Here is a 25,245-nt window from a genome sequence, read left to right as displayed (position 1 = left end):
GTGTCTGAGGTAGTGGTAGGTGAACGTCATTCTCACGGCACTATGTTACACAAGGTTTGATTATGTATTATATTGTTTGTGTACATGTGTGTTCATGTGTGTGTTTGCATGCATGTCTGTGTGTATATGCATATGTGTGGGGGGGTAGTTTGTTGTGTCCTGCATTCTTCCTGGATCAAGTCTCCAAACTGTGCCTGGCAGACGTGGCTAGTGGGACCTGAGTGGGGAGGACAGCTCCTGGTAACGTCTGGAACAGAATGAAACATGTCACACACATGGTTGTTATGGGTTGAATTCCAGTCCATCTACTCTAATTTATCAGCCAGATATATCTAGATGTCTAGTTGTGGATAGTCAGAGCGTGTGCAGGAGGAGTGTTTGGGGCGCCTCCTCCTCCTCACACCACTCTGAGAAGGGCCTCTTGTTGGTTGGGCGAGCTACTATAAAGTTCATTTTAACTACTGTCTTGATTGTCTCGCCTATGTAGATATTCCATATACAGTTATGTCTGGAAATATTTGGACATTGACACAATTTTCATAATTTTGTCTCTGTACGCCACAGTGGATTTGAAATGAAACAACTGAGGTGCAGTTGAAGTGCAGACTTTCTGCTTTAATTCAAGGGGTTCAAGAAAAATATTGTATGAAACATAAGGAATTGCAACCATTTTCATACACAGTCCCCTTATTATAGGGGCTCAAGTGTAACTGGACAAATGTAATTCCGCTTGCAATGCAGTTTTGCCATAGCAGTACGAACTGTTCCATTCATGAATTGGGACGATCCTAATAACGCTAATTATAGACTAGGACAGAGCTGAATAATGGATTGTTTGAAAAAATGACTCTGCCTTCTGGATTTTCTCTTCATAGGAATTTTGGTCAACTATCTTTACTCAGTTCCCAGCATGCACTGGGATTTGTTGCAGTTCTTGCCAGGTGTCTGTGTCTGTTTCAGCCCAGGGTATGCCCACCATCTGCCTGGTATTCAGAGGAAATGTGGAGAGAGGGGGATGGAAAGAAGAACAAAAGAAACAGCTGTGAAAGAGAGAGGTTAAAGAGAGAGAAAAGGTCAAACTAAAGAAAGTGGACAGGAGAAGAGAAATAGAGTAAGAAAAGGAAAGAAGAAAGAAAAGTGGTGTCATGTGTGCGTGTCTGTGTGTGTATATGTAGGTCCAAAATGTATATTTTGGTGTGTAGGTACGATTTTATTATTAAACCTTTATATAACCAGGAGAAACGCTTGAAGTTAAAAACCTCTTTTTCGAAGGGGACCTGGCAAGAAGCTCAGCAGGAAGTAGCAACATTCAGCATGTACAGTGGGGAGAACAAGTATTTGATACACTGCCGATTTTGCAGGTTTTCCCACTTAAAAAGCATGTAGAAGTCTGTAATTTTTATCATAGGTACTCTTCATCGGTGAGTGACACAATCTAAAAAAAAAATCCATGATTTTTAAGTAATTAATTTGTATTTTATTGTATGACATAAGTATTTGATACATCAGAAAAGCAGAACTTAATATTTGCCAATATTAGCTCCCTCCAAAGATTTTCTATTTGGTTCAGGTCTGGAGACTGGCTAGGCCACTCCAGGACCTTGAGATGCTTCTTATGGAGCCACTCCTTATTTGCCCTGGCTGTGTGTTTCGGGTCGTTGTCATGCTGGAAGACCCAGCCACGACCCATCTTCAATGCTCTTACTGAGGGAAGGAGGTTGTTGGCCAAGATCTAGCGATACATGGCCCCATCCATCCTCCCCTCAATACGGTGCAGTCGTCCTGTCCCTTATGCAGAAAAACATCACCAAAGAATGATGTTTCCACCTCCATGCTTCACGGTTGGGATGGTGTTCTTGGGGTTGTACTCATCCTTCTTATTCTTCCAAACACGGCGAGTGGAGTTTAGAAAAATATCTATTTTTGTCTCATCACATGACCTTCTCCCATTCCTCCTCTGGATCATCCAGATGGTCATTGGCAAACTTCAGACGGGCCTGGACATGAGCTGGCTTGAGCAGGGGGACCTTGCGTGCGCTGCAGGATTTTAATCCATGACGGCGTAGTGTGTATCTAATGGTTTTCTTTGAGACTGTGGTCACAGCTCTCTTCAGGTCATTGACCAGGTCCTGCCATGTAGTTCTGGGCTGATCCCTCACCTTCCTCATGATCATTGATGCCCCACGAGGTGAGAACATGGAGCCCCAGACCGAGGGAGATTGACCATTATCTTGAACTTCTTCCATTTTCCAATAATTGTGCCAACAGTTGTTGCCTTCTCACCAAGCTTGTTTGATTGAGTGTGTGGACAGGTGTCTTTTATACAGGTAACAAGTTCAAACAGTTGCAGTTAATTCAAGTAATGAGTGGAGAACAGGAAAGCCTAACATGTCTGTGAGAGACGGAATTCTTACTGGTTGGTAGGTGATCAAATACTTATGTCATGCAATAAAATGCAAATTAATTATACAAATAATCTGGAGAAGGTCTGTATGGAGGAGTGGGCCAAAATCCCTGCTGCAGTGTGTGCAAATCTGGTCAAGAACTACAGGAAACGTATGATCTCTGTAATCCCTGCAAATTAATTACTTAAAAATCATACAATATGATTTTCTGAATTTTTGGTTTAGATTCTGTCTCTCACAGTTGAAGAGTACCTATGATAAAATATGATAGACCTCTACATGCTTTGTAAGTAGGAAAACCTGCAAAATCGGGAGTGTATCAAATACTTGTTCTCCCCACTGTACATACAGAACAAGACCACAATACAAAAACACAATTCAAAACAAACACAACTGTAAACAATATTTTCAGTCAGAGATACCTGCTCCTCCAGTTTTAAAATATTTTGCAGCTCATTCCAAGACTAAGGAGTGTTATGGGAAAACAATATTTTTCCCGCTTCATTCGTGCCTGTAGGAATTAAACAGATAATAGCAGCTGGGAACGAAGACTGTATCTTTATGAAGAACGCATTAACAAGGAGCATAGATAAGTAGGCAATAGACTTAACACTGCTTTATACACAAAAATCTAACAGTGTTTCAGCCTTTTTGTCTAAAGGGAGGACCATTTCACCATATTATACCGATCAGAAAGGAACCCTAATGCCCCATGACACCCACACAGTGTCCAGTTTCTTCAGGGAGCTGCTGAACAGAGGCTTGCCTGTAAACAATGTCACTATAATCAAGGACGGATCAAATGGTCCCTTGTACAAGGTCTTTCCTGACTGAAAGAAAAACACGATTTATTTCTAAAATAAAATCCTAGTTTCACTTTCAGCTTTTGTGATAAATGTCAATGTGCTGATTAAAACTTAGTTTTTCATTTATGCAGATGCCATTATACTTATAGGAGGACATCCTTTCAATGTATTTACCATTAGAAGATAAAATCTGCACGTCACACCATTTGTCTGCCCTGAGTTTGGAAAACAAAACACGAGATGTGTCTTTCTTGCAAGCAAGCAAGCTAGTTTATATAGCACAATACAATATAAACATACAAGAGAATAAAAAGAAATAATAACAATAAAACATCATAATAGTGAAACATATAATAAGAAAATAAAAATATAAAAAAAACAAAATAAAATATAACTGGTAAATTCTGTTGTTGATTGCATGAGGAAGCTGTATAAGCTGTAAGGCAAAACAGTGTGTTAATTTAAAGTGCTCAGTCATAGGCACGTGAAAAGAGAATTTTTTTTAACCTGGATATAAAAAATTATATGTTTGGGGCTCATCTAAGATCTTATGCTAGTTTATTCCAGTTTTGTGCAGCATAAGTGCTAAATGCATATTGGCCATGTTTAGTTTGGACTCTGGGCTCTACTAGCTGACCTGAAATCAACTTTCAGCTTAAGAAATAATTTTTCAATATCATCAAATGCCTTTTCTAGGTTTTGAAAAGCATCCTCAATTTTGGAGGCATATGTGTGTGTGTTTGTTTGTGTGCATACTGTGTGTGATTGCGTAGAAGCTGTTGTACTGTACAGTCTTATTCTATACGGCCAGCTGACCTATTTCCCAGCATGCCTAGCAGCCCGAGGTGGTTTCCCAGGTGATGGCGGGACACAGATGGTGCTGTCGCGGGTCAGAGACCTCAACCAATAGCACAGCAAGGCCAGGACACAGGGCAACCTGATTGGCTTTGCTGGGTCAGGGAAGAGAACACACACAAAGACCGATAAAGAGAGAAAAGAAAGGAGAGAGATGACAGAGGGAATAGAGAGTGGCTAGAGGGAGGAGTGTAAGAAATAGAATGAAGAGGAGAGAGAGGAGAGACGATAGACAGGAGAAAGGAGAGACAGAGGAGAGAGTGAGGAAGCGTGGTGTGGGTACCACTCAGTAAACTAGAGTTCAAAAAATGGGACAAACATCCAATTGAAGCCCTACATGCAGAATTCTATCGAAACGTCAAGGCATCTAACGAGTTCCAAGGAAAACCCCAAATAACGCGTGTAGGACAGAATCAGGCTGCTTCCCATTGATATTGAAGATGTAAAAAGAGCATTACATTTCTGGATACACCTAAAACAAAGCGCCAAATTCAGGTCTCTAATTCAAAGCAATTCAAACCCAAGAGCTGACAAGAAAAAAATTGTTTCCTCAGTCAGTTGGTTCTGGACCCAACAAATCAAAGTGATTTGTCGAGAATAAAAAAATAAAATGAACACAATCACAATTAAATCTAAAGGCTTATATCTACAACATTGGAGAAATGATACAGAAACACACAGCAGATTGAACTGCTATCTCACCCTAAACAGAGAATATGAATTAGCAGAGTATCTCCACTTTGTCAGAGATCTGAAACAGAGACAGATCCTCACCTAGTCCAGGCTGAGTGACCACCACTTGGCAATAGAAACCGGCAGACATAAAAGACATGGCTACAGTACCCAAACAGGAGTGTGAATGTGGTCAGTTCATGACAGGGGAGACAGAGATGCACTTTTTGCTTTGCTGTAAGAAATATTCTTCTCCAAGAAACTACATTCAGTGGGGAGAACAAGTATTTGATACACTGCCGATTTTGCAGGTTTTCCCACTTACAAAGCATGTAGAATCATATCATAGGTAATCTTCAACTGTGATTGACGGAATAAAAAAAAAAAACAGAAAATCACATTGTATGATTTTTTAGTAATTAATTTGCATTTTATAGGATGACATATATGATACATCAGAAAAGCAGAACTTAATATTTGGTACAGAAACCTTTGTTTGCAATTACAGAGATCATATGTTTCCTGTAGTTCTTGACCAGGTTTGCACACACTGCAGCAGGAATTTTGGCCCACCTTCTCCAGATCCTTCAGGTTTTGGGGCTGTCGCTGGGCAATACAGACTTTCAGCTCCCTCCAAAGATATTCTATTGGGTTCAGGTCTGGAGACTGACTAGGCCACTCCAGGACCTCGAGATTCTTCTCACGGAGCCACTCCTTAGTTGCCCTGGCTGTGTGTTTCGGGTCATTGTCATGCTGGAAGACCCAGCCACGACCCATCTTCAATGCTCTTACTGAGGGAAGGAGGTTGTTGGCCAAGATCTTGTGATACATGGCCCCATCCATCCTCCCCTCAATACGGTGCAGTCGTCCTGTTCCCTTTGCAGAAAAGCATCCCCAAAGAATGATATTTCCACCTCCATGCTTCGAGGTTGGGATGGTGTTCTTGGGGTTGTATTCTTCTTCCAAACATGGCAAGTGGAGTTTAGACCACAAAGCTCTATTTTTGTCTCATCAGACCACATGACCTTCTCCCATTCCTCCTCTGGATTATCCAGATGGTCATTGGCAAACTTCAGACGGGCCTGGACATGCGTTGGCTTGAGCAGGGGGACTTGCGTGCGCTGCAGGATTTTAATCCATGACGGCGTAGTGTGTTACTAATGGTTTTCTTTGAGACTGTGGTCCGAGCTCTCTTCAGGTCATTGACCATGTCCTGCCGTGTAGTTCTGGGCTGATCCCTCACCTTCCTCATGATCATTGATGCCCCACGAGGTGAGATCTTGCAGATGCAGTATGTTATTATTTAGATGTTTTTATTTATTGTTTTCTTTCCTGATTATTTAATCAAATGCATTTATTTGTATTGGTATTAACAGCTGTCATTCTAGTATTCTTATTTCTACTATGACATATTTTTGTTAGTGTTTTTTATTATCTCACAAAAATGTATACATGGATGCTTTGGCGATAAGCAATAGTTTTCCCTCTAAATAATTAGAGGAGAGGAGAGTGAGTATGTGAGACCTTGCTTTTGTTTCTCAGTTAAAGTGTTCAGATTGTATATGGTTTGTTGGGCCATGGGTTTGTCAAGAAGCCAGTCTGACATTTTCCCTGTATTCCGTTTTCACTGGGGAAATGATGGAGTCTGCTGTTGATGATACTGAAAAAGATTTTTCAAAGGTTACTTTTCACGCAGAGTCCTTGGAAGTTATTGGGGTCGAATTTGTCAAAGCTTTTGTATATTGGGGTGATCAGACCTTGGTTCCAAATATTGGCGTAACAACCTTTGTAAGGCCACAACTCACCCCTTGAGCGGGATTTCCTGTTTGGAGCAGTGCATAGTGTGTCTGGAAGGGGGGTCAAAGGTTGTGGGTTTAGGACGCTGCCTGCCAAATGCTACATTGGGAATGATGCCAGAGCTGAGCATAATACTGAAGAGTTTAAAAATGGCTAATTCGATTTTGGGGCCTATTTATTGTTCTGGTCAAAATATAGATCTGAATAAAAACATATACAAAACATTTTTACACTTGATTCTCTTGTATAAAAAAGTTCACATTCCCTCTCCATCTTAATGAATTTATGCTCACATTTATAATGTACAATTTTTTTGGAGTAAAAGGGGAAGAAATAGGATTATGAAGAAGGACTGTGAACAGACAAGACAGGACAGGAAGAGGAAAGGAGAGAGGAAAAACAATATCCTGCTTACCTCCTTTTATGTTTATTTGTATTTCTACCCTATCATCTGTACCCTATAATCTATACTCTATATCACCTGTACACAATCTCCTGTACCCAGCCACCTGTCCCCCATCACCTGTTCCCAATCTCCTGTGGCCAATCATCTGTACCCTATCATCTTTATCCTATATCACATGTACACAAACTTCTTTACCCAACCATCTGTACCAATCACATGTACCCTATCACCTGTACCCTATCATCTGTTCCCTACTATCTGTACCCTATCAAAACCTGTGCCCTATCACCTGTACCCTATCACCTGTACCTTATCATATGTACCCTACTATCTGTACCCTATCATCTGTACCCTACTATCTGTACCCTATCACCTGTACCCTATCACCTGTACCTTATCATCTGTACCCTATCACCTGTACCCTATCACCTGTACCTTAGCACCTGTACCCTATCACATGTACCTTATCATCTGTACCCTATCACCTGTACCTTATCATATGTACCCTACTCCCTGTACCCTATCATCTGTACCCTATCACCTGTACCTTATTATATGTACCCTACTATCTGTACCCTATCACCTGTATCTTATCATCTGTACCCTATCACCTGTGCCCTATCAACATCTGTACCCTATCACCTGTACCTTATCATCTGTACCCTATCACCTGTACCTTATCATCTGTACCCTATCACCTGTACCCTATCACCTGTACCTTAGCATCTGTACCCTATCACCTGTACCCTATCAACATCTGTACCCTATCACCTGTACCTTATCATCTGTACCCTATCACCTGTACTCTATCACCTGTACCTTAGCATCTGTACCCTATCACCTGTACCCTATCAACATATGTACCCTATCAACATCTGTACCCTATCACCTGTACCCTATCACCTGTACCCTATCACCTGTACCTTAGCATCTGTACCCTATCACCTGTACCTTATCATCTGTACCCTATCACCTGTACCCTATCACCTGTACCTTAGCATCTGTACCCTATCACCTGTACCCTATCAACATCTGTACCCTATCACCTGTACCTTATCATCTGTACCCTATCACCTGTACTCTATCACCTGTACCTTAGCATCTGTACCCTATCACCTGTACCCTATCAACATATGTACCCTATCAACATCTGTACCCTATCACCTGTACCCTATCACCTGTACCTTAGCATCTGTACCCTATCACCTGTACCCTATCAACATCTGTACCCTATCACCTGTACCCTATCAACATCTGTACCCTATCACCTGTACCCTATCAACATATGTACCCTATCAACATCTGTACCCTATCACCTGTACCCTATCACCTGTACCTTAGCATCTGTACCCTATCAACATCTGTACCCTATTATGATCCCTTGGCTGGTGACTCTTATATCTTTTTGAGTTGTGGTCCAAAGGTTTACCAGTTATTATTTTATCAAATATCTGGATGTAATTGTTTTATTGGTTTTCTATTGATTTATGCAAAAATATTGGGACGATAATTCCTTACTAGTATGGTGTTGGAAAATATCTGGATGTTAATTATTTACTATTTTGTGTCTGAATATATTGGAATGTTAATGTGGACTGAAGCATAGCAAGGGGTATAGTACTGAGAAAATCGAAATCAATATATATGTAGTTAAATCAATATTATAATATTGATTTAATAAAATCTAAATCAATATTAATATTATATTCTATTAATATTATTTAATATAATATAATATTTAATATCTATAATTTATTTGTTTATTGTGATGTTTTTTATGAGGATGCATCATTTTATATTCAACCAACATAATTTAAGAATGATTATTTCTAGTTTGACAATGTGCATGGACGATTTGCACAGCAATTCCCACATGACTTACTTAAATTGAAAAAAAATTAAACAATATGTAAAAATATATTAACTACATTAAGGAAAAAAACGCGACCCAAAACTTCCTGTAGCTGCGTTGAATGCAACCCAACACTTCCTGTAGCTGCGTTGAATGCAACCCAACACTTCCTGTAGCTGCGTTGAATGCAACCCAACACTTCCTGTAGCTGCGTTGAATGCAACCCAACACTTCCTGTAGCTGCGTTGAATGCAACCCAACACTTCCTGTAGCTGCGTTGAATGCAACCCAACACTTCCTGTAGCTGCGTTGAATGCAGCCCAACACTTCCTGTAGCTGCGTTGAATGCAACCCAACACTTCCTGTAGCTGCGTTGAATGCAACCCAACACTTCCTGTAGCTGCGTTGAATGCAACCCAACACTTCCTGTAGCTGCGTTGAATGCAACCCAACACTTCCTGTAGCTGCGTTGAATGCAGCCCAACACTTCCTGTAGCTTATGATCAGCTCACATGGTGGTGGAGGGATTTCGGGCCCACTCTTCCCTGCAGAGCTGCTTTTGCTTGTGGGTTATTCAGCATTGGACTCCACCCAGGGGTCAATCACGTTTTCACAGAGAAAGTAGCTTAGAAGTTTGAGCATTTCATCGGAAAGAGAGGCTGCTTGATCGGATCCAAGAGCAGGCAACAAAATCTTTGATCAACTCAGTTAAGCCTAATTGTTCCCAATTAAATCACTCTTAGTTTGTGTCTGCTACATTTCCATAATGTTTTGTTTACTATAAATTCTGAAAACATTTATTAGAAAAATATTGAATTGTGCTTGTCTCTCTGGTCTGAATTCTTTCTTAGACAGCTTCCTATTTGTTCAGCTAGAACAACACTCTAATTTCAACCCCTGGTGATCGGGTTGAAATTAAAAACCAAAGCAAGGTGAATGCAAATTTAACCAAAACGACTTCAAAGCCGAATCAGAACTGAACCAAACCACTAAAACGTGACCAGCAAAGTACACCCACCTGACCTCTCAAACCCCTCTCAAACCCTCTCAAACCCATCTCAAACCCATCTCAAACCCTCTCAAACCCTCTCAAACCCTCTCAAACCCCTCTCAAACCCCTCTCAAACCCTCTCAAACCCATCTCAAACCCATCTCAAACCCTCTCAAACCCCTCTCAAACCCCTCTCAAACCCCTCTCAAACCCCTCTCAAACCCTCTCAAACCCCTCTCAAACCCATCTCAAACCCTCTCAAACCCATCTCAAACCCATCTCAAACCCTCTCAAACCCATCTCAAACCCATCTCAAACCCCTCTCAAACCCTCTCAAACCCCTCTCAAACCCATCTCAAACCCTCTCAAACCCATCTCAAACCCATCTCAAACCCATCTCAAACCCTCTCAAACCCATCTCAAACCCATCTCAAACCCTCTCAAACCCTCTCAAACCCATCTCAAACCCCTCTCAAACCCTCTCAAACCCTCTCAAACCCATCTCAAACCCCTCTCAAACCCATCTCAAACCCATCTCAAACCCATCTTATCTCATTAAATCTCTCCTCCCTTCTCCATTTCTCCTCCTCATATCTATCTCTCCTTCCCCTCCCCTCCCCACCTCCCCTCTCCATCTCTCCCAGCCGTGTTTCACTACACACTTGACACACGACACAGACCTGAGGGCAGTGTGTGTGGAGGCGTGGGGGGTGTAGGTCCCAATGTTAAAGGGACTGTGTATCAGCACTGGTGACAGCTGTGCTGTATTACACACACACACACACACACACACACACAAAAACACTCATGTGGTATATTCTGTGTGTGGAGCATCGTTGATATGGATAACATCTTTCGAGTGGCTAGAATATTTGGTGTGTGAAGTTTGGTGTTATTGACTTCTCTTTGAGTCCAACTTAACTTATGGTAAATGAAGGACCTATGGGATGAGCTGAAGCGGAGAATCGACAAGCATGTACTTTAGAATCTGAAGGATCTGGAGAGATTCTGTATTGAGGCATGGTCTCAGATCCCTTGCCATTTGTTCTCCAACCTCATTAAGGATAAGACTCAGAGCTGTTATCTGGGCCAAGGGAGGTGGCATACAGTATTGAATAATGGGGTGCCAATATATGTGGCACACATATTTGAGAAAAATATTTGTTTTGTGATTTAAAAAAAAAATAATTTAATATATATAATATTTCAATATTTTTATTTAAATTATAGGTTTGCTTTTGTGAATATATATATATATATATATATATATATATATATATATATATATATATATATAAAAAATAAAAAATAAATGAGAGTTCCGTTTTGTTCATATTTACCAAGGGTGCCAATATTATTGGAGAGCACTGTAGTTTTTAGAAGAGAAGTTATGGGTTTAGGTAACAGCACAGACTGGAGCTGAGATGAAGATAACATATTGCATATTTCTGTGGTGAAGCTGAGAAGAAGCAGATATAGAGCCTTCTGAATTGAACCTGTGAAGAACCTGATATAGTGGTTTCTGAGGTGAAGCTGAGATGACACAAAGGTAGATGTTCTTGAGGAGAAGCTGAGAAGGAGCCGATATAGATGTCTTTGAGGTGAAGCTGATATTAAATGAATACAAATGTTCCTGTAGGTTCCTGGGTTCTGCTGTCAATGTACGTATCACAGTGTTGTTGGCGCTCCCTCTGTTACTCCAATGGACACAGCTGTCAAAGTACGTATCACAGTGTTGTTGGCGCTCCCTCTGTTACGCCAATGGACACAGCTGTCAATGTACGTATCACAGTGTTGTTGGCCCTCCCTCTGTTACTCCAATGGACTCAGCTGTTAATGTACATGTCACAATGTTGTTGGCCCTCCCTCTGTTACTCCAATGGACTCAGTTGTCAATGTATGTATCACAGTGTTGTTGGCGCTCCCTCTGTTACTCCAATGGACACAGCTGTCAAAGTACGTATCACAGTGTTGTTGGTCCTCCCTCTGTTACGCCAATGGACTCTGCTGTCAAAGTACGTATCACAGTGTTGTTGGCCCTCCCTCTGTTACTCCAATGGACTCAGTTGTCAATGTATGTATCACAGTGTTGTTGGCGCTCCCTCTGTTACTCCAATGGACACAGCTGTCAAAGTACGTATCACAGTGTTGTTGGTCCTCCCTCTGTTACGCCAATGGACTCTGCTGTCAAAGTACGTATCACAGTGTTGTTGGCCCTCCCTCTGTTACTCCAATGGATTCTGCTGTCAAAGTATGTATCACAGTGTTGTTGGCCCTTCCTCTGTTACTCCAATGGACTCTGCAAACAATATTCTGGCAGTCTGTTTCAGGGGGTTTCCACCATTGTGTGTGTTGTGGGTGTGTGTGTTTACCTGTGTATGTGTGTTCATCTGTGTGTGTTTCTCACATGTTGGTTGGTTTTGATGTTTGTTTCTCAGAACGCTTTTTAAAGTTGATTTGGTGTTTGCCTCTGGTATCTATGTATGTGTGTGTGTGTGTGTGTGTGTGTGTGAGAGTGTCATTGTATATTTCTTTGATTGTTTTTCAACATCAGAGACGGTGATTTTGTATCTCCTACTTTAACCAAGGACCCAGATTTAAGTAAAAAAAGCTTATCCTTCATACATTCCCAAGAGAAAAAAACAGCTTCAACATCAGTGTTGATTACTTGTTTTTCATTCATGTTAATTATAATTTTTATTACATTTGTCTCATTTTCCACATGCTTTGGCAATGTAAACAAATGCTTACCATGCTAATAAAGCCCTTTGAATTCATTGTAATTTAGAAATAGAAAGCCAGAGAAAGAGACGAAAGAGAGAATCTTATTGGATAACATCAGGCTTATGATGAGGAGAGGGAGATGGGTAGTTAATAGAGAGGGAGATGGGTAGTTAATAGAGAGGGAGATGGGTAGTTAATAGAGAGGAGGGAGATGGGTAGTTAATAGAGAGGAGGGAGATGGGTAGTTAATAGAGAGGGAGATGGGTAGTTAATAGAGAGGGAGATGGGTAGTTAATAGAGAGGGAGATGGGTAGTTAATAGAGAGGAGGGAGATGGGTAGTTAATTGAGAGGGAGATGGGTAGTTAATAGAGAGGGAGATGGGTAGTTAATAGAGAGGGAGATGGGTAGTTGGTAGAGAGGGAGATGGGAAGTTAATAGAGAGGGAGATGGGTAGTTAATAGAGAGGGAGATGGGTAGTTAATAGAGAGGGAGATGGATAGTTAATAGAGAGGGAGATGGGTAGTTAATAGAGAGGGAGATGGGTAGTTAATAGAGAGGGAGATGGGTAGTTAATAGAGGAGAGGGAGATGGGTAGTTAATAGAGGAGAGGGAGATGGGTAGTTAATAGAGGAGAGGGAGATGGGTAGACAGAAGAGGAAGCGAAGAGGGGAGGATGATCTGTAGAAAGATGAAAACTGTCCTTTAAATGAAAATCAGTGCTTCCCTGCTTTAAAGAGAAAGGAAATGAATGTGTGTGTCACCATTATCCTTCTATTTTAGGACCCCCCAAGAGTAATGTAGAAAAGAAGATGAAGAAAGAATGAACAAAATAAAGAAAGATGGAAAGAGAAGTGTTGTAATGATTCATGTGGGCTGATCTGGTTCTAATAATAACCGGCCGATATCGTCTGTCTGGGATATTGTGACGCTGGATATGGGTCATTCATTAGTGTGTGTGTGTCTGTGGGAGTGGTTGTGTGTGTGTGTGTGTGTGTGTGTGTGTGTGAGAGAGATCAGTCAATTTCAGTGTAAGGGTCATTACCCTCGATCTGTCTGACTGTACACAAACAGTATTGGAAGAAAGTTTTATTCTTCATAATTATAAAATTGTCATTATTATCATTCGTATATATTTATGTACTATGTATATATTTAATGTTGTGCCCCCCATCCCTCCCTCTTTCTCCTTCCTTCCTTGTCTCTCCTCTTCCTTTCCTACCTCCCCCCTGCCATCTCTCTCCTCCCCCTCCTCCTCTCCCCCCAGATACATGAAGAATGTAACTTGGGAGGGCAGAGACTTGTCCTTCACAGAGGATGGTTACCAAGAGAATCCCAAGCTGGTGGTTATCGTTCTAAATAAGGAACGCGAGTGGGAGAAGGTACGGAAACCTGTGTGTGTGTGTGTGTGTGTGTGTGTGTGTGTTTCTATGGGAATGTGTGTATGGGTTTATGAGTGTGTGTGTATGGCTATGTACTTTTCTGTGTGTATGGGCATGTGTGTGTGGGTGTGTGTATGGGCGTGTGTGTGTGGGTATGTATGGGCGTGTGTGTATATGGGCGTGTGTGTATGTGTGTGTATGGGCATGTGTGTGTATGGGAATGTGTGTATGTGTGTGTATGGGAATGTGTGTATGGGTGTGTGTGTGTGTATGGGAATGTGTGTATATGGGCGTGTGTGTGTATGGGCGTGTGTGTATGGCTGTGTATGGGCGTGTGTTTGTATGGGTGTGTGTGTATATGGGTGTGTGTGTGTATGGGCGTGTGTGTATGGCTGTGTATGGGCGTGTGTGTGTATGGGTGTGTGTGTATGGGTGTGTGTGTATGGGTGTGTGTGTATGGGTGTGTGTGTATGGGCGTGTGTGGGCGTGTGTGTGTATGGGTGTGTGTGTATGGGTGTGTGTGTATGGGCGTGTGTGTATGGGCGTGTGTGTATGGGTGTGTATGGGCATGTGTGTGTATGGGTGTGTATGGGCATGTGTGTGTATGGGTGTGTATGGGTGTGTATGGGTGTGTATGGGTGTGTGTGGGTGTGTATGGGTGTGTATGGGTGTGTGTGGGTGTGTATGGGTGTGTATGGGTGTGTATGGGCGTGTGTGTGTATGGGTGTGTGTGTATGGGTGTGTGTGTATGGGTGTGTGTGTATGGGTGTGTGTGTATGGGTGTGTATGGGCGTGTGTGTATATGGGCGTGTATGGGTGTGCATGGGTGTGTGTATGGGCGTGTGTGTATGGGTGTGTATGGGTGTGTGTGTGTGGGTGTGTATGGGCGTGTGTGTGTATGGGTGTGTGTGTATGGGTGTGTATGGGTGTGTATGGGTGTGTATGGGTGTGTGTGTGTGGGTGTGTATGGGCGTGTGTGTGTATGGGCGGGTATGGGTGTGTATGGGTGTGTGTGTGTGTGTGTGTGTGTGTGTATGGGCGTGTGTGCGTGGGTGTGTATGCGTTACAATACATAACATTCTGTATTGTAACGCTCTTGATTCAAATGTTCTGTATTGTAATTTTCTGTTTTGTAACGCTCTGTATTCAAATGTTCTGTATTGTAAAGCTCTTCATTTAAATGTTATGCATTGTAATTTTCTGTATTGTAAAGCTCTTTATTCAAATGTTCTTTATTGTAATGTTCTGTATTGTAAAGCTCTTCATTCAAATGTTCTGTATTGTAACGTTCTGTATTCAAATGTTCTGTATTGTAATGTTCTGTATTGTAACGTTCTGTATTGTAACGTTCTGTATTGTAACGTTCTGTATTGTAATGTTCTGTATTATAACCACAGGTTTCTGACCACAAATGATCTGTGTGGTGTGGCAGGAAACAACCAATGAAATGACAAAGAAACAAAGGAGTGAAAAAGTTATAAAGAGTTTGCGGAGGAAAGATTTTCTCTGTTGACACTGGAAAAAATCCCCAAACTGGAGTGTAACCAGCTATTGTGGTGATATTCGTTTTTTTCCAAATTTAGAAAAAGAAAAATGTGAGCCAATTGAAGTTAGGGTCAATGGGGGTTTAGAGTTAGCAGTTAACGTTGAAGAGGTGCTATCCCTCTGGTTTAAAGATCTTATCCCAATGCCCCAGAGAAGTGAAGTGAACATTGCCCTGCTAAATATTACTGTTAAACAATTGACTTGTGGTCTCTGGTCACTGAAGATCCATGTTAACTGTGAATGTTAACCTGGGTGTCAGCATTCCCAGTTTGGCTCTCAAACCCACATGGCCACCTAATCTCAAACCCACATGGCCGCCTAATCATCCCAGTCTCCAGTGGGCTCATTCGGAGGCTGCAGTCCCAATGCACATGCTGCTTCGGCAGCCGCAAAAATGAGAAGTCTGTTTACCTCTAATAGAACTCACCTGTTGGTCGGTTTGATGTTTTCTTCTCAGAACACTTTTTAAAGTCGATTTGGTGTTAGCCTCTGGTGTCTGTGAGTGTGTGTGTATGTGTGTGTGTGTTTATGTGTGTGTGTGTGTGTATGTGTGTTGTTTTTTTTTTCTGAGTATGTGTGTGTGAGTGTGTGTATGTGTGGGTGTTTCTATGTGTGTGTGTGTATGTATGTATGTGTGTGTGTATGTGTGTGTATGTGTGTATGTATGTGTTTGTATGTGTGTGTATGTGTGTGTGAGTGTGTATATGTGTGGGTGTTTCTATGTGTTTGTGTGTATCTATGTATGTGTGTGTATGTGTGTGTATGTGTGTATGTATGTGTTTGTTTTGTGTGTATGTGTGTGTGTGTGTGTGTGTGTGTGAGTACGTGTGTGTGTGTGTGAGTACGTGTGTGTGTGTGTGTGTGTGTGAGTACGTGTGTGAGTACGTGTGGTTGTGAGTGTGTGTTTAGTCCCGAGGCTCAGGCCCAGTATAAACTAATTGGGTTTGAAAGAGCAGCACTGTGTCCAAGTCATCGTAATAGGCTGTTAATGGCTCAGATCCATCACTATAGCTGAGGAACATTACTACTGACTCCACGCTGTTACTCATATTAAAAACATATCACTGCTACGGAGAGGAACCAGAAAGAGAGGAGAAGGGAGGAGCGGACAGGAGAGGAGCGAAGAGGTGAAGAGAGGTCTGGGGAGGAGAAGAGAGGAGCGCACAGGAATGGTGAGGAGAAGAGAGGACCGGAGAAGTGAGAAGTGGAGAGGAGAAGATAAGAGAGGTGTGGAGTGGAAAGGAATGGACAGGAGTACAGAGGAGAAGAGAGGAATGGAGAAGAGAGGAGCGCACAAGAGTGTGGAGGAGAACAGAAGAGAAGAGAGAGAATAGATGGACACACAAGAGCGGACTGATGAGTGGAGAGGAGAAAATGGAGTTGAGAAGAGAGGAATGAAGAGGAGAGAAGATGAGAAACGAGGAGTGGAAGAACACTGGCTCCATCCATATCTCCATTCCATCCATCCCTCTGGTCTCTGGAACTCTCTTCTAACCTAAATCAATTTAATTTGCTATTTCAGTGAAGTGTGAATTCACAAATTCACAAATTATTCAGACCCTTCACTTCCTCCACATTTTGTTGTTAGAGACCGGAACTTAATTGTGTTATATTTCTTCCTCATCAATCTACTCACAAAGAAGAGAAACATCACATTTACATAAGCATTCGGACCCTTTGTTATCACGCAGCAAACTGAGCTCTGATGCATCTTCTTTCTTTTAATCATCCTTGAGATTTTTCTATAACTTCACCTGTGGTCAAGTCAACTGATTTCACCTGATTTTGAAAAGAACAAATCTGTCTGTATGCATAGAAGAACTAAAACCAAAGAATGAGGTTGAGAACTTTCAGGACAACCATCTCAGCATCGCAGCACGCCACTCATCAGGTCTTCAGGTCTTTATGGTCGAGTGGCATGACAGAAGCCATTGCCAGATCCATTTAATCTCTTCTGTTGTATCGTTTCAATGTATGCATCCTACATCAATTTAATCTCTTCTGTTGTATCGTTTCAATGTATGAATCCTACATCAATTTAATCTCTTCTGTTGTATCATTTTAATGTATGAATCCTACATCAATTTAATCTCTTCTGTTGTATGGTTTTAATGTATGAATCCTACATCAATTTAATCTCTTCTGTGGTATCGTTTTAATGTATGAATCCTACATCAATTGAATCTCTTCTGTTGTATTGTTTAAATGTATGAATCCTACATCAATTTAATCTCTTCTGTTGAATCGTTTCAATGTATGAATCCTACATCAATGTAATCTCTTCTGTGGTGTCGTTTCAGTGTATATGTCTTACATTAAATTCATCTCTTCTGTCATATTGTTTCAGTATTAACATCCAAGATATACAAGATCTTTTCTGTCTTACCATTTCAGTGTGTATATCCTAGACCAATTTCTTCTATTCTATCGTACACACACACACACAGACACACACACACGCAGACACACACAGACACAGACACACACACACAGACACACACACACATTGTCAGCTTGCGGACTGCAGCTGCAGAGACGCTAAATCATCTCCACATGACTGTGATTAGGTTCATTACTTTCATGTCAACACACACACACACGCACACACACACACACACACACACACACACACAGAGGCAGACGCACGTTCAGAAACACGCACACATACGGAAAAACACAGAGACACACATACAGCAATACACTGACACACACAAACACACAAAAACACACAGGCATCACTCTCACCATGCCTTTTCCCTCCCATGTACTTTCATCGACTCTAACCCCCCCCCCCCCTTTAAATCAGTTCATCTCAGACTGGTTCAGTCCAGGTGTAATTGCTGTGTTGATCTCTGAAAGCACCTCATCCTTTACTTCACCTCATCCTTAACTTCACCTCATCCTTAACCTCATCAGAATCTGTGTCCTCTGTTATTGGGCCTTTCTGATGTCACTGTGTGTGTGTGTGTGTGTTTACGATCTCCCCTCCCTGTTGACAGAGACAGTGTAGAGATTTTTTTTGTCACGTAACAGATTATAACAGACGCTATAACCATAACCCCAACCCCATACACAGACCTGTAGCTACCATAACCCCAACCCCATACACAGACCTGTAGCTACCATAACCCCAACCCCATACACAGACCTGTAGCTACCATAACCCCAACCCCATACATAGACCTGTACCCTTCCATAACCCCAACCCCATACACAGACCTGTACCCTTCCATAACCCCAACCCCATACACAGACCTGTAGCTACCATAACCCCAACCCCATACACAGACCTGTAACCCTGTACACAGACGTTTTTATTATGAAAAAGAGAAGTGTGAGGGGAGGAGGTGATGGAAAAATAAAAACATATAATCGAACCCCTATTTTGGGGATGCCGCGTCACATATAAGGCGGCCTTCTGGTGGGGGTTTTCCTCCACCATGAGCTGATCCCTGTGAGCCCTTAAGTGCCTCCCCTAACGGGGTCCCATGGGAAGGCAGGTGTGTAGGAGTAGGGCTGACCCAACTGTAGCTTCCAGAATCTTCCCTGATTCCAACTGTGGCTCCAGAATATGAGTGAACAGATCCAAGGGGACCCAACAACAGGTCCAAAGGGGCCCAACAACAGGCCCAAAGGGACCCAACAACAGGACCAAAGGGTCCCAACAACAGGCCCAAAGGGACACAACAACAGACCCAAAGGGGCCCAACAATAGGCCCAAAGGAACACAACAATAGGCCCAAAAGGGCCCAACAACAGGTCCAAAGGGGCCCAACAACAGGCCGAAAGGGGCCCAACAACAGGCCCAAAGGGACCCAACAACAGGCCCAAAGGGACCCAACAACAGGCCCAAAGGGACCCTACAACAGGCCCAAAGGGGCCCAACAACAGGCCCAAAGGGGCCCAACAACAGGCCCAAAGGGACCCTACAACAGGCCCAAAGGGACACAACAACAGGCCCAAAGAGGCCCAACCACAGATCCAAAGGGGCCCAACAACAGGCCCAAAGGGGAGGGAGTAACCAGTCTGAAAGTAAAAAAAAAGTTAACTACTTCAGATTGTGTGTGTGTGTGTGTGTGTGTGTTATGTGAGTGTTTGCTATAAGAGCAAGCTCTGTTTAAAAATATGCTATCTCAGTTTTCCACTTGACTTCAGTTCACTGCAAGACTTCAACACATTATGAGGGCATTAATCTCCCCTATCTCATTCTCTCTCCTCTCAATCTATCTCTCCTCTCCCCGTCTCTCTCTCCCTTTACAGCCCTCTCTCTTTCTCCCTTCTTCCTGTCCATCTCTTCTTCTCTCTCCCTCTCTCCTCTTCTGTCTCTCCCCCCATCTCCCTCTAAATCCCTGTATCTCCTCCTTCCTCTTTCTCCTCCTTCCTGTCTTTATCCGCTCTTCCCATCCCTCAAATCCCATTCTCTCTCTTCATTTCTCTCGGTCCCTTTCCCCTCTCTTCTATCTCTGTCTCTCTTTTTCTCTCCTTGCTTCATGTATTCTCATGAGTAGGTCAGCTTGTGGATTGGAAGAGAGGACATTGATTATTTCCCTTTTGTTACCAGTTTTCTTTTCACCATTGTCAATTGTTTATTTCACTTGTTCTCCCAATATAAACACGTTTTCAATGCCCTTTGAATTTTATTGAGGAAGAGAGAAAGATAGAGGAGACATACAGTGTCAATAGAGAAAGATAAGGAGAGAGACATACACTGTAGAGAGAGACCGAAAGATACGGAGAGAAATACACTGTCGATAGAGACAGAAAGATAAGGAGAGAGACATACACTGTCGATAGAGACAGAAAGATAAGGAGAGAGACATACGCCGTCAATAGAGACAGAAAGATAAGGAGAGAGACATACACCGTTGATAGAGACATAAAGATAAGGAGGGAGACATACACCGTTGATAGAGACTGAAAGATAAGGAGAAAGGGAAGGAGGGAGACATGCTGAGAAGGTCAGTGAAAGAGCAGTGAGGTCTTTTCTGGGTGTTTTACTCTGTCTTGGTCTGATGATGTCATAGGCCTTAGATGTGGTTTGTGTGTGTGTTTGTGAGAGCTCTAGGTTGGGTGACCTGGATCTAGTAAAATAGGGTTTGATGATAAATCTGACCATCACTATAACCAGCTGACTACTCACCAGTATAACCAGCTGAACACTCACCACTATAACCAGATGACTACTCACCAGTATATCCAGCTGACTACTCATTACTATAACCAGATGACTACTCACCACTATAACCAGCTGACGACCCACCACTATAACCAGCTGACGACCCACCACTATAACCAGCTGACTACTCATCATTATAACCAGCTGACTATTCACCGCCATAACCAGCTGACTACTCACCAGTGTATCCAGCGGACTACTCATTATTATAACCAGCTGACTACACACAACTATATCCAGCTGATTACTCATCATTATAACCAGCTGACTACTCACCAGTGTATCCAGCTGACTACTCATCATTATAACCAGCTGACTACTCACCAGTGTATTCAGCTGACTACTCACCGCTATGACCAGCTGACTACTCATCATTACAACCAGCTGACTACTCACCACTATGAACAGCTGACTACTCATCATTATAACCAGCTGACTACTCACCGCTATAACCAGCTGACTACTCACCAGTGTATCCAGCTGACTACTCATTATTATAACCAGCTGACTACACACCAGTATAACCTGCTGACTACTCACCACTATAACCAGCTGACTACTCATCACTATAACCAGCTGACTACTCACCACTATACCCAGCTGATTACTCATCACTATAACCAGCTGACTACTCACCTGTATAACCAGCTTACTACTCACCAGTATAACCAGCTGATTACTCATCACTATTACAAGCTGACTACTCATCACTATAACCAGCTGACTACTCACCACTATAACCAGCTGATTACTCACCACTATAACCAGGTATAAGGGGAGCCATTCACTTTATCCTATCCTGCTGACACACACTGTCACTAATTGTTCGTGTGCTGAATCGCTCAATAGACAATCCTCTCTGAAGTATTTTATGGCCACTTTCTCTATAATTACTGTACAGAGAGAGGATATCGGGAAGGTGGGAGAGGAATGATAAAGAAATGATAGAGGGAGGGGAAAGTAGATAAGATGCTGATATCAGCTACTTCCTTCTCCTCCTCACCTCTTCCTGTCCTCCTCTCCCTCCTCTCTCCCTCCATCCCTCCTCTTCACCATTCCTATTAAATAGGCTTCATCTTCTTCATCAGTCCCATTGATTAATGTGACCTTATCAGTTTCAGATTCATCTTGCTGTGAGTTGTGAGTGTGCCCCTGTCGGACTAATTTTTCTTTTTTTAGAAGTGCTTCTACAGTTCATCTTAAAGGCTTTCTGCTAGCAGGGTTAAAGGTTAAGATTGACCTTTAACCCTGAAACGTATGACATATCAAGCCCTTCCACTCACTTCAACCCATTCCCTCTCTGTCATACTTTTCTCTGTTCTGCCAACGTTCCTTTCTAACTAAACAGAATACATAAACAGCTGGTTAAAAGGGGGTGAAAAAAAACCTGAGCCCTCAATGTGCCCCCCCCCCCACACACACACACACACCCCTAACACACACTAAACAACCACCCTCCCACACCCACACACCCAACTCACACCAAACACACAAATATACACACAGACACCACACACATCCAACACACACCACACACACACCCCTAACACACACCCCTAACACACACCAAACAACCCCACTCCCACACACACACACACCCCTAACACACACCAAACAACCCCCCTCCCACACACACACACACCCAACTCACACCAAACACACAAATATACACACAGACACCACACACATCCAACACACACCATACACACCACACACACATGTAACAAACACACACCACACACACACACACACACACCACACACGTAACAAACACACATACACACACACATACACACACACCATACACACTACACACACACACCACACACACATACACGCACACACCCAACACATACACACAAACACACCACACACACACACACACACCCAACACACACACACACACCACACACACACCATACATACACACCATACACAAATACACACACACCCCCAACACACACACAACACACAAATACTCATACACACAAACACACACAGAGCAGGTTTCCACCTTTGGAGTCACAACACTCAGATTAAACAATTAAAATGGTAATTCCCTTCCCTTTCATAGAGTATGATAATGACCCCATCACCCAGTGATGCTGAGAGAGAGGGGGTTGTTATCAGCCTTTTGTTGTGAGTTTCTGATTCTGTGTGTTTTTGTCCTCGTTTAACTAGGACCAGAAATCTGAACAAGAAACGAGAAAAACCTCTGACATATTTTTTTTTTAGGTGAATTCTCAACGTGGAAGCTAGGTGAACTGCAGTGACAAGTTTACATTCAAACGGCCTCTCCCCAATTCTACCCTTTTCACTCACCTTCACATGCGTATTTCATTCATATATTTTAACTGTTATCAAACCGGTTAGGTCTTTTTAGAAGAAATGTTTGTTTTCAAAGCAAGCCTGGTGAAATGCAAGAGTACACACACACACACACACATGCATTCCACTACCACTGCAGATATAAAAACATGCATGTAGACACACACATTGTGTTCATTTAACCCTTACCACAACCAGTTTGAATGAATACGTAAGCCTGGCTATAACGCCTAACCACAGGCATCATTCCCAGCCCTGGAGTTGGGATCTACTCATCCTTGACTTTACATGTAGACATCGCCATTCAAGACAGGAGTTAGAAGCTGGCCTGAGACAGTATGACCAAACAGCAATAACTGACTTGAGCTGTGAGATCATGCTGGTGTGTGAGTGATGAGGTCACACACCATTTATAACCAAGGCTATTGGTCAAAATGGACAAACATAGGGAAGTTTTATTGTTTCTGTCTGTGTATGTATGTGTGTGTGTGTGTGTGTGTGTATGTGTGTATGTATGCTGTGTGTATGTTTAGGTTTGGTGATTATTATTTTATCCTGCCTTGAACATACCACAACACCTAACCTGAACCCCAACCGTAACTCTTGAAAATAACCTACAACCAAAATACTGTCAAAATACACCCGCATTGTCACATTTCCTGTTATTTACAATCTCAGTGATTCATCACCAGGATTACAAAACATACATAAAATCTGTTTGGGAATGCAAATACACACACACATGTACACACACAATTAGATTTAGTATACAAAGATCCAAGCAATTTTGTTTGTGTGTGTGCTTGTGTGAGAGAGAGTGTGTGTGTCTGTGTGTGTGTTTGTGTGTGTGTTTGTGTTTGCTGCATTTTCAAGGCTAGCAAGAGAATGCTTGAAAGAAGGGATTTCTGACTCATGTTACATAAAATATTGACTCACACACACACAACACACACACATACAAGAATACATATTGCTTTCACTGTCCTTGTGAGGATCAACAGAATTGATTTGGTCTAATTACAATGTTATATCCTGTGCAATGTTTTATTTCCATAAAAACTAGTCTAACTTTAACTCCAACTCCAGGTTTAATGCCCTGAACTCTCTTTCTCTCTTTTTTCAGTCTTTCTCACTCCCTTTCTTCTTTCTGTATTTATCTTTCACTTGCTCTCATAGTCTTGATGCTCTCCATCATTTGCTTCCTTTGTCTATCTACTTCATCTTATATTTGTCCAATTTCATTTCAACTGTGTCTACTCTAGATCTGGATACTAGAATTGTATACAGCAAATATTATGCAGTATAATTTTACTGTAAATAGATCTAGATAACTGACTGGTTTAGAAGTATTTACAGTAGCAACATGTAGGTTTATTATACTGTGTCAAGATCAAGATAGCCAAAAGATTTATAATGCTTTACTGTACAGTAACAACATGTTGCTTTTGTTGAAATAGATGAAGGTACCGGAATGGTTTACTGTACTGTAAGTAGGTCAGTGACCCTGTCTGCTTTAAATAGATCTACTCTTCAAGTATTTGCTTAGTGGGTCAGAGCATCGATAGCATGTAGGAAAAGTGTGTGTGAGCTTGTGGTTGAGTGACCTGGAAATAGTTAACAAGGGACTGAAACTCTCCACTTCAACCAAATGACTACTTGCCACTATAACCCACTGAATACTCACCATTATAACCAGCTGACTAATCACCATTATAACCAGCTGACTACTCATCACTATAACCAGCTGAATACTCATCACTATAGCCAGCTGACTACTCACCACTATAACAAGCTGACTACTCACCATTATAACCAGCCTGACTACTCATCACTATAACCAGCTGACTACTCACCACTATAACAAGGTGACTATTCAGCACTATAACCAGTTGACTACTCACCACTATAACCAGCTGACTACACACCACTATATCCAGCTGACTACTCATCACTATAACCAGCTGACTACTCACCAGTATGACCTGCTGACTACACACCACTATATCCAGCTGACTACTCATCACTATAACCAGCTGACTACTCACCAGTATGACCTGCTGACTACTCACCACTATAACCAGTTGAATACTCATAACTATAACCAGCTGACTACTCACCACTATAACCAGCTGACTGCTCACCAGTATGACCTGCTGACTACTCACCGCTATAACCAGCTGACTAATCACCACTATAACCAGCTGACTACTCACCACTATAACCAGCTGACTACTCACCACTATAACAAGGTGACTACTCACCACTATAACCAGCTGACTACTCATCACTATAACCAACTGACTACTCA

At 42.1% G+C, this 25,245-nt stretch overlaps 1 protein-coding gene across 1 annotated transcript in view; it reads left to right on the top strand.

Annotated features, from left to right (window-relative positions):
• The window catches only part of grin2aa (glutamate receptor, ionotropic, N-methyl D-aspartate 2A, a), a 192,345-nt gene that overhangs the window by 104,466 nt on the left and 62,634 nt on the right, over positions 1–25,245 (top strand). The window contains exon 5 of the mRNA XM_029123423.2: positions 13,774–13,888. Within this exon, the coding sequence (XP_028979256.1) occupies positions 13,774–13,888 (115 nt within the window). The remainder of the gene's footprint in view (positions 1–13,773; positions 13,889–25,245) is intronic.

This window comes from Esox lucius, chromosome 11 (assembly GCF_011004845.1).
Source record: "Esox lucius isolate fEsoLuc1 chromosome 11, fEsoLuc1.pri, whole genome shotgun sequence".
NCBI classification, from domain to species: domain Eukaryota; kingdom Metazoa; phylum Chordata; class Actinopteri; order Esociformes; family Esocidae; genus Esox; species Esox lucius.
This window is presented reverse-complemented; position numbering and strand designations above follow the sequence as displayed.